Source organism: Pristis pectinata, chromosome 22 (genome assembly GCF_009764475.1).
Source record: "Pristis pectinata isolate sPriPec2 chromosome 22, sPriPec2.1.pri, whole genome shotgun sequence".
Classification (NCBI taxonomy): Eukaryota; Metazoa; Chordata; class Chondrichthyes; order Rhinopristiformes; family Pristidae; genus Pristis; species Pristis pectinata.
Window position 1 is genome coordinate 20,862,972 of NC_067426.1, and position 13,487 is coordinate 20,876,458.

Consider the following 13,487-nt stretch of genomic DNA (forward strand, 5'->3'; position numbering starts at 1 on the left):
CGTCTTACCAGTGATGTTTACATCTCAATGTGATGCATTTTTAAAATACCCAAATTCTGCAATATTTATAGCACATGTTGTAAGATATTCATGCTAACTTTCATGTGCTATATGAATCTTTGAATTTTTTTCTCCATAATGTAATCAGTGAAACTCCCCTTAAAATGAACTGCTCTGAAAGCATTTTCATGAATTGCTGGAAATATATACTGCCGGCACAATACTTGGGTGAAAAGAGAGTTCATTCACTAATCAAGAAAAGAGGCAGATTTGGTTTTTTTTGCTGCAGTTTTATCAATTTAGGCAAGCAAACAGTGTTGTATCACATACTTGATGTGCTCTGTAGAAACTGGCTTTGGGTATCAAAGGGGAACCACTTTGTTATATCATTCATCCTCTGACCTGTTGTAGAGTTAACAATGTGTGTGTGGCTGGTCCAGGTATAAATATTAACAGACTTTGCAGTACTAGTTCCATCAAATGTCAAGGGGCTATGGTTAGACTTTTTGTTGGAGATGGCTATCGGTGATAATTAAGTGGTAACACTTAATTGTCAGGCAATGACTAATTACATTAGCACATGCCTAGATATTGTCCAGATGCCAGACTGCTTTGTTATCTGAGCAATTGTAAATAAATCTGTACACTAAATCTGACAAAGGCGAAGTATATTATGGAATAGAAAAGTTTGATTTTTTGATTTCTGCTGATATGCTGGAGATAGTGTATTAGTGAATATTGGGCGAGGTCAGGATTGGGATGTTATGTTGTTTCCTAACAGCTGAACAGGTTCAACAAGGTTCAGCTCATCTAAATCATTATAATGGTTTCTGCAGAATTTTCATAAACATTACTGAAAGAGAACAGCAATTCTCAAAGAGCAGGTGCACGTTTAGATATCAATGTTTATTGTGAGATATTTAAAACTGATTTTTTTTAAACTAGGCGAAGCAGTAAATACATGGGAAAATAATCATTTTTATAACATGCATACCCAGTAGAATATGAGGAGTAACTCAGTAATTACTTTTAATATGTCAGATTGCAGGGGACAATTAGTATTTGATGAATCTGAGAATCCATTGTTGAATTTCTATTAAAAGTAATATATAATTTATAAATTCCCCTTTTTAAGATTGAGATTTTGTAAAACAAACAGTTCCTCTACATGGAACAGGGGCAAAGATGAAGATCCCAAATTCTATTCAGCTCAGTTCTGAAGTGAATTTTTAAAAAAAAATCCAGATACATTCAGCAGTTCAGGCAGCATCTATGGAAAAAGAGTTTACATTTCAGGTCAAAGTCTCTGTCAGAACTGGGAAAAGAGAAAAAATATAGCTTTTTAAGTTTCAGAGGGTGCTGAATGCTTCCCAGGACTTTGCTTTTATTTCAGATTTCCAGTGTCTGCAGTGTTTTGATTTTCACTGACAGAAGAAAGAATAGTCCCACTCATCGACACAAACTGGAAAGGCTTTTGAATGCCTATAAGAATTGGTAATCCGCCCAATCTTTCATCTGGCTGATTTAAGTGACATCGAGATTTTATATAATTCTGGCTAAGATTCATTGCAGCCTGTACCTTGGTCAAGTACTACTTGTGACTTCAGTGAAATTTGGCAACACAAGTGAAAAGTCTGCCATGATTTCTACATCTAACTTGCTGGAAAGTGCGCATGAATGGATATTGGGTGACAGCAGGATGGGTCCTCCTTATGACGGGGTTCTGTTCCTGGGAACTGTTCATAACCCAAACAATTCACAAGTCGGAAATATGGCCATGGACCAAGTTACCACACAACAGAAGATGTCTGCAGCCCCACAGTCGCCAGCAAATCCATAGCGCCGGTCTCCCAGACACACATTTGCATGCACAGGCTGTACATAAGTCAGGTATTCCTACACTGGGGAGAAACTGTATTGTGTTCAAGGACTGAATATTCCTTCAGATCTATATCAGTGATTTGGCTGAGAATACAAATATCACTTTCCAAGTTTGTTGACCATACTAAACTAGGTGAGATTGAGTATACAGGAGGATGTAAAGAGGATTTGAGGGGATGTGGACAAGCTGAGTGAGTGGGAATGTGGCAGATGGAACACAATGTGAAGTCATCCACTTTGGTGCACATTTGGTCAAATGGTGAGAGATTGGATAGTGTTGACATTCAAAAGGACTTAGATGTGCCTGTACACTAGTTGCTGAAAGCCAATGTGCAATGTAAGTGACTGAGAGGGCAAATGATATGTTAGCCTTCATTACAAGAGGGTTTGATTGCAGGAGTAAGGAAGGCTTATTTGTAGTTGTGAGATCACACCTTGAGTAGTGTGTCTGGTTTGGTTTCCTTCCCTAAGAAAGGTTACTTGCCATAGAGTGAGTGTAGCAAAGATTGACTGGGTTGTTTTTGGGACTGGTGGGTTTGCAGTGTGAAGAGATAGATTGGGACTGTAGTCCTTGGAATGTAGAGGGGTGAGAGGAGATCTCATTAAAACTTAAACTGCTTTAAAGACTTTACAGGCAAGATGCAGGAAGTATGTCTCCCCTGACTGAAGAGTCTAGGGCCGGGGGTGGAGGGTGGGGTGGGTGGTGTCATAATTTGAGAATAAAGGGTAGGCTATTTAACACTGAGATGAGGAGAAATTTCTTCACTAAAAGTGGTGAACATTTAGAACTCTCTGCCCCATACAGCGATGGAAGCTTAGTCGTTCTTTCAAAACAGATCAATAAATTGAGGTATTAAAGAGAAACAAAGGATAAGTGGATAGTGCACAAAAATGGCAGAGGTGGGAGATCAGCTGTAATCCTGGTGAATGTCAGAGCATTAGGACCCACTCCTACCCCTATTTCTGATGGTCAATCTACTACATTCAAATGCTTCAACGAGGGATTGAATTACACACATTTAAAGTTGTACCTCTGTTATAACCAAATGATAAATTAAAATATCACCAGCAGAATATCAGGAGTATATTAAAGTCCTTGGTCAAGAACTAGTTTGAGTGGGCTCACGGTCACAACACTGACACTCTTATGTTTCTAATTTTGCTGAGAGTGAAGTACCAAGCAGAACTCCAGGTAAACAGGTGTTCATGTCAAACCAAAGTATTCCTCCATCCCTAAATGATTATCAAAATAACTAGAGATACTGCAAATCTGAAATAAAAACAGAAAATGCTGGAAAGACCCTGCAGGTTGGATAGCATCTGTTGAAAGAGAAACAGAGTTAACATGTTGGCTCGGAGATCCTTTATCGAACTGGGAAGGAGAGAAAACTATAACATGAAGGGGCGGGGAGAGTGCCCAGCTCCCCCAAACACACACTTCTGCTTGACACTAACATGTTTTCTACCCTTCCCACTTTTTATGAAAGATCTTTGACCTGAAACGTTAATTCATTTTCTCTTTCCACAGATGCTACCTAACCTGCTGAGTGTTTTCAGCAGTTTCTGTTTTTATTACTCCACCCCACCTGATGCCTGTTTTCTTAAACATGTAGGCGGTGCAAAACTAAATATATTTACCATTGCTAGCTTTAAAAACACAATTAACAGATTATTGCTTCTATATTTTTACAAGAGCTTCAGAAAGATATGAACAATGTATTTTCTTACCATGCTGAAAACAGACATGTACTTAAAATCACAAGCCATTTTCCAAACTCCTCTTTGTAATTCACTAAATCTATTCGACTTCATTTGCTGAGGATGTATACATGAATAATGAGTAGAAACTTGGCAGAATTAAACTGCTTCTGGTTTTGCGATATTTTGATCATCATAGAAATTTTACATACACCTCACACCACTGTTATTTCAAGTATAAATGAGGCCCGATGAAGATGGAAAGTGCATGGATAACATTGAAGTAAAAATCATTACTAAACCTAAGGTGGTGTTGCAAACAAGTAATTTCAGCTGTATGTCTGATACTATGTGGAATTTAATAAGGAAACCCGTGCCCAACAAATCCCCATTCTCCGCAGTGTCAGCGACAAAGAAAACCGGAAAAGTGAAAAATAAAAAAAAATTGAACATTTTTCATTTTAAAAAAACTTCAACAAACAATTGCCTCCAGTCTGTGGAAACACAAGGGGGGAGGGGCGGAGCGAGTGAACGCGGTGACGTCAGACGCAAAGCCCGGTTTATGAATAGTAAACAGGCGGTGTGACGTGAATCCTTCGTCCGGAAAGTTTATGAATCAGGGGTGGATACGCGTCATTTCCGGCGGTTAGGTGACGGCTATTCCGGTTGGCGAGACGCCGTTGGTGGTGATAAAAAAAGACGAAAGCGGCGGAGAGAAAGTGTGAAGTGAGCGGGACCGGAGGGTCGGCCGGTGAGGGAGGCAGCCAGCGCCGCACGGTCCTCCCCGCCCACAAACCACAGGCTTCCCTCAGTGTTTCCAAACCGTCAGCGCCGCTCAGGAGGTGCGCCCGCTGGGAGCCGGCCCGTCCTCCCGCCCGCCCGCCCGCCGGGTCCCACAGCCCACCGAGCGGGGCTTCGCCTGTCGCCGGGTCCCACAGCCCACCGAGCGGGGCTTCGCCTGTCGCCGGGTCCCACAGCCCACCGCCGGCAGGTTCCCATCCGTCAAGCGGCCGCTGCAAACCCAGCGAAGGAGCGTGTGTAGGAAGGGGCTCCATGAATGGAAATCGGAACCCCAGGTAGGAAGGGCCGCCGCGCCGCAGGGGGAAGGGGCTGGAATGTGTCCCTGAGATGGGCGAGCGGGAGCCAGCGAGATCCAAATCGCTCCAGGTCATAGGGCAGCGACGTGGTCGGGGTGTTTATAAACGGCCTACCGGAAAGAGAAAGTCAAAGTTAATTAGACGGCGATCAATACATCAAAAGTCTAGTTTGTCAACCCAGAGATTGCATTTTCTGTAAATTGGCTGCGGGGAGCAGGGTTGTTGGGACGGATTAGGATTATCGGGGGAAGGAAGGGAACCTAGTAACCCCGGTTAGCGGGGCATGGTGTCTGAGACCGGCCTTTGAAATGTATTGGTCCAGCCTGTCATCGTTCATTTTATTAAGTCTACAATTCGCATTGTAACTGAGATCGAAACTAATTCATTAATGCGATTTAAACGCAGGGGTTTTCAGTTTGTCTGTATTTATAAACAACAAGTAGTGCAGTAAACGATGGCACCGTGCAGTACCACGGAAAAATAATTTCCTTTGAATACTTGTGATGAAGTAATTTAACCAGATGTACTAATAGGATTCTCATTCAAAATCTGGTTTAATTACAAAGTAACTTCTGATGTGCCAATTTTAGCTTCTTTCCAGCATGACTGTAAACTAAAGATGTAAAAACACTAGTTCTACTGAAGATTAGAAATCTGAGGAAATTAGTGCAGGTTAATATCTGTGCCGCCTGCTACTAAAGGAATTGATTGATCTAACCAATACAAAAATTAATCCTGATGCCTTTCAGTTAATATTTTTCGTGGTCATTCAAATTAATGAAGTTACGATAGTGAAAGATTAACATTGTTTAAAAATTAGCTTAAAATATATTGGTTTTGAAAACTGATGCAATAGCGTTGTAATACTGACTAATGATGTATGATTAATTCTCTGAAATGTTTGGAGGCATTCACAGTGATTGACTAATGGCTAAATTGGCAGCATGAGATTTAACAAACAGATTTATTAAGATATTTGACTGAAACTGGTGGTTGATGCTTTTCCAAAATGAACATTCAAATCTGTTTATTGCTTATAGTTTGTGTTGCCAAGAGGACACGGTCTGAGTAAGGTGAAAGTTGGTTGGATAACTTCTATATCCCTTCATGGTACTTTGCAACAGTTACCTTTTACTCTGTGTGTCCTGGCTCCAAAGTAACATTCAGTTCTTTGCTGAATTGAGAGTGTATTTTAAAACAAAATAATCCTTCCTTGTATCCCATAGCTTTATAATTGTAAGATCTGAGTGAGGCAATTTATGGATATAGTACCGAGAATCTAAGCATCACTTTAGGTTCTAAACATTGATGAATTCTGAGTTGAATGTATTCAGATATTCAGTGGATGCACTTTTCTTTTGACAAATTTCAGTTTAATTTACTAAACAATTTTAACTTGACCAATTGTAATGATGCGCCAAGTCCAGAGGTGCTGAATTATTTTGCTTGGTTGTAGCAGTGCTAACTTGGCAAAATCAGTTAATCCGTTAGCCTTTTGGTAGCTTGTTTTCACTGAAGGGTGATGTATTTCTGTCCAGTTCATTTAAATACACTCTTACAGAATATTGGAAGAAAGCCTAGTCCTTACTCATTCAGGACAACTATTAAAAGTTGTGATGATAAAGTTTGCTCTGAAATGCCTATTATCCATTTGGTCTGCTTTAGTTGAAAATGGAAGATTTGTGAAGGTAGTCGGAGCACTACTCGCAACAAATAGTTCAAATTAATTGTAAGGAATCAAAGTGTTTAGCAGTTCAGCTACTAATGTCACCTTAAGGAACGTGCCTTACTTGGGATAGTGTTCTGTTTATAATTCCAATAAATTATTTACATTGAATTAAGGAGCTATGATATTCATTATTGCAGGTTTTGGGTTACTTTTCAGCTGAGCTAGTAAGTACAGTCAGCCTTTACATTTTGATAGTAATTCCGTCAGCTCGGTGCACTACGAACCCTCCCCCTTCTGCACACACTTCAACTGCGCTCTGGACTCCCAGCTTGTTCCAGGCTAGCTAGTGCCCCAGATGCTGGACCATTAGGATTTTTGAACAACAATCTTTGAATATCTCTATTTCTGATTGAGGAAAGTTCAAAGTTTGGACTTGGATGCTGCCTCTACTAATGTCCTGGGGCTGAGATGAGCAACCATCTCTTGTTCTTGATATAAATGTAGTCAGACAAAAGTTTACACCCTGATGTATATTGAGTTCAATTTTGCTGGGGCTCCTTCAGGTCATGGGAAGTTGTTCTGAGCTTTGCTCTTTTGTCTCTGTTTATTCAAAGGCTGTGATACAATTTAGAGCTGATTGGTCCTGATGGATGAGAAACTGAGGAGGTGATTGATAAGCAAGTTGATATCGCAATTGCTGACACTTTCTTTTGCTAAAATCACCAAATCGTAATTGGCCAGATCAGATTTGGTGTGCTTTTTGAGGATGTTTTGATGCAATTGGTTTTTCAGAAAGATGCTAGAGTTGTTGCTTTACTGGAATCCATTGGTTCGAACGTAGAATACAACTCTGTGGATGTTATCAGAGACCATTGCCTTTCCTGTGTCCAGTATGCTAAACTAGTTCTTTTTATCATGAAGGGAATCAAATAAACTGAAGGTGGGGACTTCACAATTGCACATGTCCCAGCCATATCTTTCGTACTCTGAAGCTGGGCTCCATCGTTGACTGTGTGGTGTCATGGAGCTATTACTGACTGTTACTTTTTAACTGCCAGTACCATTTACAACTGGGTATGCTAGGACTGCAGAACTTACATGTCCCAGCCATATCTTTCGTACTCTGAAGCTGGGCTCCATCGTTGACTGTGTGGTGTCATGGAGCTATTACTGACTGTTACTTTTTAACTGCCAGTACCATTTACAACTGAGTATGCTAGGACTGCAGAACTTTGATTTAATCTATTGTTTCAGGGGGATCAGGAAGCTCTGTTTATATCATGTGGCTTTTGCTGCTTAGCATTCACATAATCCGTGCTGTAGCCTCATTAAGTTGGCACCTCATGTTTAGGAATGGTTGGAACTGTTCCATGCATGCTCTTTTACACTTACTGATGCAGAGTTATCTGTTGGTGATTTTAGAGGAAGAAATATGCTGGGTTAGAGATTGTAGTTGAGTGTAATTTTGCAGATGCTCATGGATGCCCAGTCTTGAGCAGTGTAGAATCTATTCCATTTAGTGTAATGGTGGTGTTACAAGTGGGAGCATGTCTTCAGTCCGAAGAAGGGTCTTTATCTCCGCATGGACTATGTTGTAGTTGCTCCTGCCGCTACTATGATGAATTGATCTATTTGTGACAGATTAATTGGGCAAAGTCAAGCAGCTTTTTTTTATCCAATTAATATAATGAAGTGGCACGTTAGTTGGAGTGTTTCTTTTTTTTAAAAAAAGGTGGAGAAATAGTATCCTCAGTCCCATAGAATGCATATCTAGTAATATGTAGGAAATCCATGATGTTTCTTGCATCCTTATTAACCAGGTACTGAAAATGTCATCAACTGGAAGAGATCAAGATCCAAATTTTGGACCTTGGCCAATAAGCTTGAGTGTTGTATAGGTAACAATTTGCAAGAGGTGGTAACCTCACAGCTTAAGTGTTTGTAGGTAGGGCAGAATGAGTGGCAGTTATTGAGATTGGGAGGACCAGTCAGCTAGTGCGGGAATCTCCTGGGTGCATCATGCTCTCTAACCTGTGAATACTGAACATGGAGGGGGTGATAGTTCCTCAAGAATACAACAAGAGCCAAGTTCACAGCACCATGGTTAACTCAGCTCTATGGATTGGAGATAGAGAGTTACATTGATGAGGGATTTGGGGGAGAGATGAGTGTTTTTGAGGCAACAAACATGACACTAGGATCCTCCCATATCCTAGGATGAAGAATGTCAGAGCAGTTGCAGAACATTCTGAGGGGGATGGGGGAGAGTGCAAATACTTAGAAGTTGTTGTCCATATTGGTACCATATCTGCACAAGCCAGGTGAGTTTCATCTCAAATGGGTGAAGACTGGTTTCCTTGTGGGGAGGTTTGCTATTGCCTTTGGGGAGGGTTTAAACTAATTTGCAGGAAGGGAACTTTACAGTACTATCAGAAGGAAAAAAGGGAAATTTGGATGTGTAATGTAAAGGTTCAGTAAATGAGCCTGGAAGGCAGAGGAAACAAAGTCCAGGAAATAATTGTGTATACTTCACAGCAAAGAGTCTAGGGAATAGAAGCAGTTCTCCAAAGGAATAGGAAGACATCTTAGAATATGTCATAGTCGTCATAATATATGGCTTAAAGAGTGGTCAACAATAAATATAAATGTAAGGAGGAATGATATACTAGCAAAATCAACAATGAGGCCTTATGGGTTGAAATGAGAATCTTTTTTAAAAAAAAAGGACACTTATTTGTGGGGAGTATACTAAAGGCCTTCAAACAGTTGATGAGCTAGAAGAACAGATTATTAGGACAATCTCAGAATAATTCTGGCTTTCAGCTACCTTAACTTTAATTGAATAGTATCAGAGTAACCGATTTAGCGGGAGCAGAATTCTTGACATACCCTGAGGAGAATTTCTGTAATCGGTACATTTAAAACCTAATAAGAAAGGGAGCGGTACCAGATTTAATCTTATGGAATGAATCTGGCCAAGCATAATAGCTGGCAGTGGAAATGATTACTGGGAGCAGTGATTGTAAATCAGTTCAATTTAGCATAGTTATGGAAAAAGGAAACATTAGGAGTAAAAGCTTCCTTTACTAGACAGAGTTGGGATTAAGCAGAGTGGACTGGAAGTGGGTATTTGAAGGTAGATCAGTGTTAGAGCAGTGGGAAGTATTCAATGAGTGGAGGGTTAGAACACACATGTACCATTAAAAGGGAAGGGGATTTTGGGAGCATATTGGATAAAGCGTGAAAGGAAGCTGAAAACTCAGTACACCAGAAAGCTTGGAGTACAAAAGGTGCTAAGTTGAGTAAAAAGGAAATTAGAAAGGTAAAGCGGTTGCTTGAGAAAATCTTAACAGCTAAAATCTAAAATAAACTTAAGATGTTCTCTAAATGTTGGAGGCAGGAGGATTGGAAAGGAAACAGTGGATCCTATTAAAGACCAAAATAACAGCCTGACTCTGCAGGCAGAAGAGTTGAGAGGTGTTCTGAATGAATACTTGGCATCAGTGGTCCAGGATGATATGAGCATTGATGTTAAGAAGGAAGAACATGAAGTATTACAAATAATGAGGATGAGTACTTATTAAAGCATGTAGGATTGTTATGTGGATAAATCATCAGTGTCACTTAAAACATTTCCCAAGCTCTTAAAAGAAGTAGAAGAGGAAATATCACAGGCTCTGACTATAATTTTCCAATGCTTCAAGATATTATCCACATACCAATGCTTATTGGTTACAGATATGGGGCAGGAGGACTAGAAGATTGCTGCTGTTGTACCATTGTTCAAAAGGAGAGAAAGGGGCAGACAGGCCAGTCATTCTGATACTGGCTGGGGGAAATCTGTTGGAAAAAAATTCTGAGCACGCCATAAGTCAGTATTTGAAGAGGCACAGGTTAATCAAAGACAGTCAACATGGCTTTATTTAGGAAGATTGTGTCTAACTACTTAACTGAATTTTTTTTGAGGTGACAATTAGTGTTGATGAGGGTTGAGCATTTGATATTATGATTAAAAGTTGGCTTGGTGACAGAACAAAGGGGTAATAGTAAATGGGAATTGGTGACCAGGGGCTTGTATGCATTGGAGTTTGACAGGACTTGCCACTCAGCCCCTTGCTTTTTGTGGTATGATAAGTAATTTGTACTTAAATTTAGAGGCCACACTTTAGTTTGTTAAGGACACCAAAATTACCACTGTGGTTGATAGTAAGGAACAAAGTTCTCAAGAAAATATTGATGGGTTTGTTTTGTGGGTAGAAAAGTGGCAAATTGAATTCAATCCAGAGGAGAGTGAATTATTGCATTTTGAGGAGAGCAAACAAGGTAAGGAACTCGGCAGGTCGAGCAGCATCTGTGAGAGGAAAGGAATTGGTGATGTTTCGGTCAAAACTGTGCATCAGGATTGGGGAGGGGGATAAATGCTAAGTCATTAAGAAAGGTAGAAAAGCATGGGGACCATGGAATACATGTCTGCAAATTCCTGAAGGTAGCAAAACAGGTATATAAGGTGGTTAAAATGACAGATAGGATACTTTCTTTATTAGCATTGAATATAAGCAGGAAGGTCACTGGTTGACTCCGATCACCACACTAAAAGGAAAATGTGATCATGCTGGAGAAGGTGAAGAGAAGATCTATGAGGATGTTACCAGAGCTGGAAGATTATAGTAATGAGGAGAGGCTATCTAGGTTAGGTTTGTTTCCTTTGAAACAGAGAGGCTTTGAAAACAGAAGGAAGGTTTCATTGATGTGTATAAAATTACAGGAGGCCTATCCACGGTAAAGAGTGAACCTGTTTCACTTAGCAAAAGGAACAGTACATGGACCTAGATCTATCTTAATTGGTAGAAGGATTAGGGTTGAATTGAGGAAAAGTTGGTTCCATTCTGAGGTGAGCTGAAAGGATAGTAGAAGTATGTGGATAATATCTTGAAGAGCCGTAACTTCCAAAGCTGTGGGCCAAGAGCTTAGAAGTGGAATCTGCCAAGTAGTCAGTTTTTAGTTGACGTGGATACAATGGGCTGAATAGTCTCCTTCTGTGCCAGAATTTTCTGAGATTCTGTAATACCCTAATGTTGGCTGCCACTGCTCTTTCTGGAAGCTCTATCCTTGATTTGGTCAGTTTGTTGCTGCTGAGTCATTCCCAGTGATGGACGTTGAAGTGCCCCATCTGGAGTATGTTCTATACCCTTGTTAATTCTGTGTATCCAACTAATGTACAATATGGAGGGATGTTTTTCATCAGCTGTGGGAGTGTGGTAGAAGCTAATCAGCAGGATGTTTTCTTGCATTTGTTCCCTCTGTGCCAGTTCACCTGTTAGTTTTGAACTGCTTGTGGGACTGTGTGTATCCATAGGGTGCTGGACTAAAGGAATCTGAGACATTAGTTTATGAGTGTGAATGCACCAATCTTTCGCTTGGCTGGTCTGCAGGTCAGTTTTCCTAATGTTGGCACCAAATGCCTGTGGGAAAGACTAGTGTTGTTGTGTCTGGCTAGTGTTGTTGTAGATTTAATACAGTTTAGTTTCTGAATTTGCTTTCTGTTCCAGATCTACCGAAATAATTGACTGAATTTAAATTTCCCTCCAGCGGTGGTGGAATTTGAAGTGTGGATCATTAAATCAGGCCCCTTTATCGCTAGTCCAGTAGCATAACTACTTTATCAATCTATGCTTCCTTATTCCAGTAATCTTCCAAGATTGTAGACCTAAGAGAGAGCTGTTTGGTTGGTGGAATTGTTGAACTTGTGCAGGTGGATGTATAATATACTAAGGAAGAAAATTCAGTATTCCTACCACACCACTGAAATACTTGATGTATTTCCTTGCTGTTGTTCGGACTTTATGCAAATGGCCTAGTAAGTCTTCCTTCATAAATGGCTTGCAGTAACATTTTTAAGAGAGAAGGGAATAAAGGTGTTCCAAGAGAAGAGAAAATCTAACAGTTTGAAGAATTTTGCATATTCTGGCACTTGAAAGAGCAAAGGCAATGCAGAAAAGCAGACTTGGTCCCTGAACAGGCACCAGAGGATATTTATTTGTCCCATTCGGGTTTTGTATTCAGCCAAAATTATGATTGCACAGAATGGTAAAAGAATAGCCTTAATAGTTGGCCAAATCTTGTTAATTTGAGGTAAATGATCCACACTTGATGTAACACTACTTTAGGGTTATATTTGTCTGTGATAAATGGGATGCAGTGCATTTAATTTTCTTAGTAAACATATGACTGAGATGAAAACATGGTTTTTGAATTGAAGTGTTAACTGTTTCTATTCCCACAGGCACTGCCTGACTTGAGTGCCCCCAGCATTTTCTGTTCTATTTCTGATTTCTAGCTTCTACAGTTTTTTTTATTTTCATAGACTGAGATGTATACAGCTTGCATTGTATGTTTTGAGATGCTCTCATTTGTTTAGATGTGAATTTAATCTTGGTGCTCATGGTGGATTTATGTAAATGTATTCCATGATGTAGTGTGAGAATAACAATAGTTAGCATATATATTGTTCCTTTAAGATGGGTACATTGTTGCAACATTGTACGACACCTTTAAATGCTGAAGAATGATCTGTGATGATTCCAAGACCTCGAAGGAGAGGATCTAGACACTCGAGCTAAGGATTTAAAGAATACCTTGAATGGGAGAGAGGTGGAAAAGCTAAGGAAGCATTTCTACTAAATAATACGTTGGGAAGTAAAGGAACAGGAAGAAACAGCCAATCCCTTCTGGAGTGGAGGTTTTGGGTGTGAGAGTTTGTAGCATTGCAGGTCACTGAAATAGGAAGGAGTGGAATCATTCAAGCACTTAAATAAAACTGTTTTTGGAGTTTGAGTTATGACAGACGAGAAAAAAAAACTAGGTTGGCAAGGGCAGGGGAGATTAAGGAGTTGCAGATATTTTTGAAGAATGCTATTACTGTGGGTAGAGGATGGGAATCTGACCAGAATAACAGTAGATTTGTCATGTCCAAAAGTGACTAAGTTACATGAGCGTTTTAGTTGCAGATGGGCAAAAGGAACTGTGTAGGTAGAAAATATGCCATTCAAAGTTAGCTTATGGTCATATAGGACAGGGCAATTGGTATTATCTGATGCAGCCCAAGGAGAGTGGCTGAACAAACAATGGGATTGGTGAGGCGA

At 40.1% G+C, this 13,487-nt stretch overlaps 1 protein-coding gene across 2 annotated transcripts in view; it reads left to right on the plus strand.

Moving 5' to 3' along the window:
- Positions 1-4,220: 4,220 nt before the first annotated feature.
- The window catches only part of LOC127581650 (protein argonaute-3), a 98,654-nt gene continuing 89,387 nt past the window's right edge, over positions 4,221-13,487 (plus strand). The window contains exon 1 of one of the 2 annotated variants that reach the window (XM_052036220.1): positions 4,221-4,655. In XM_052036220.1, coding sequence (XP_051892180.1) covers positions 4,637-4,655 — 19 coding nt within the window. In that variant the 5' untranslated portion in view covers positions 4,221-4,636. The remainder of the gene's footprint in view (positions 4,656-13,487) is intronic. The other variant, XM_052036219.1, reaches the window with a different exon arrangement.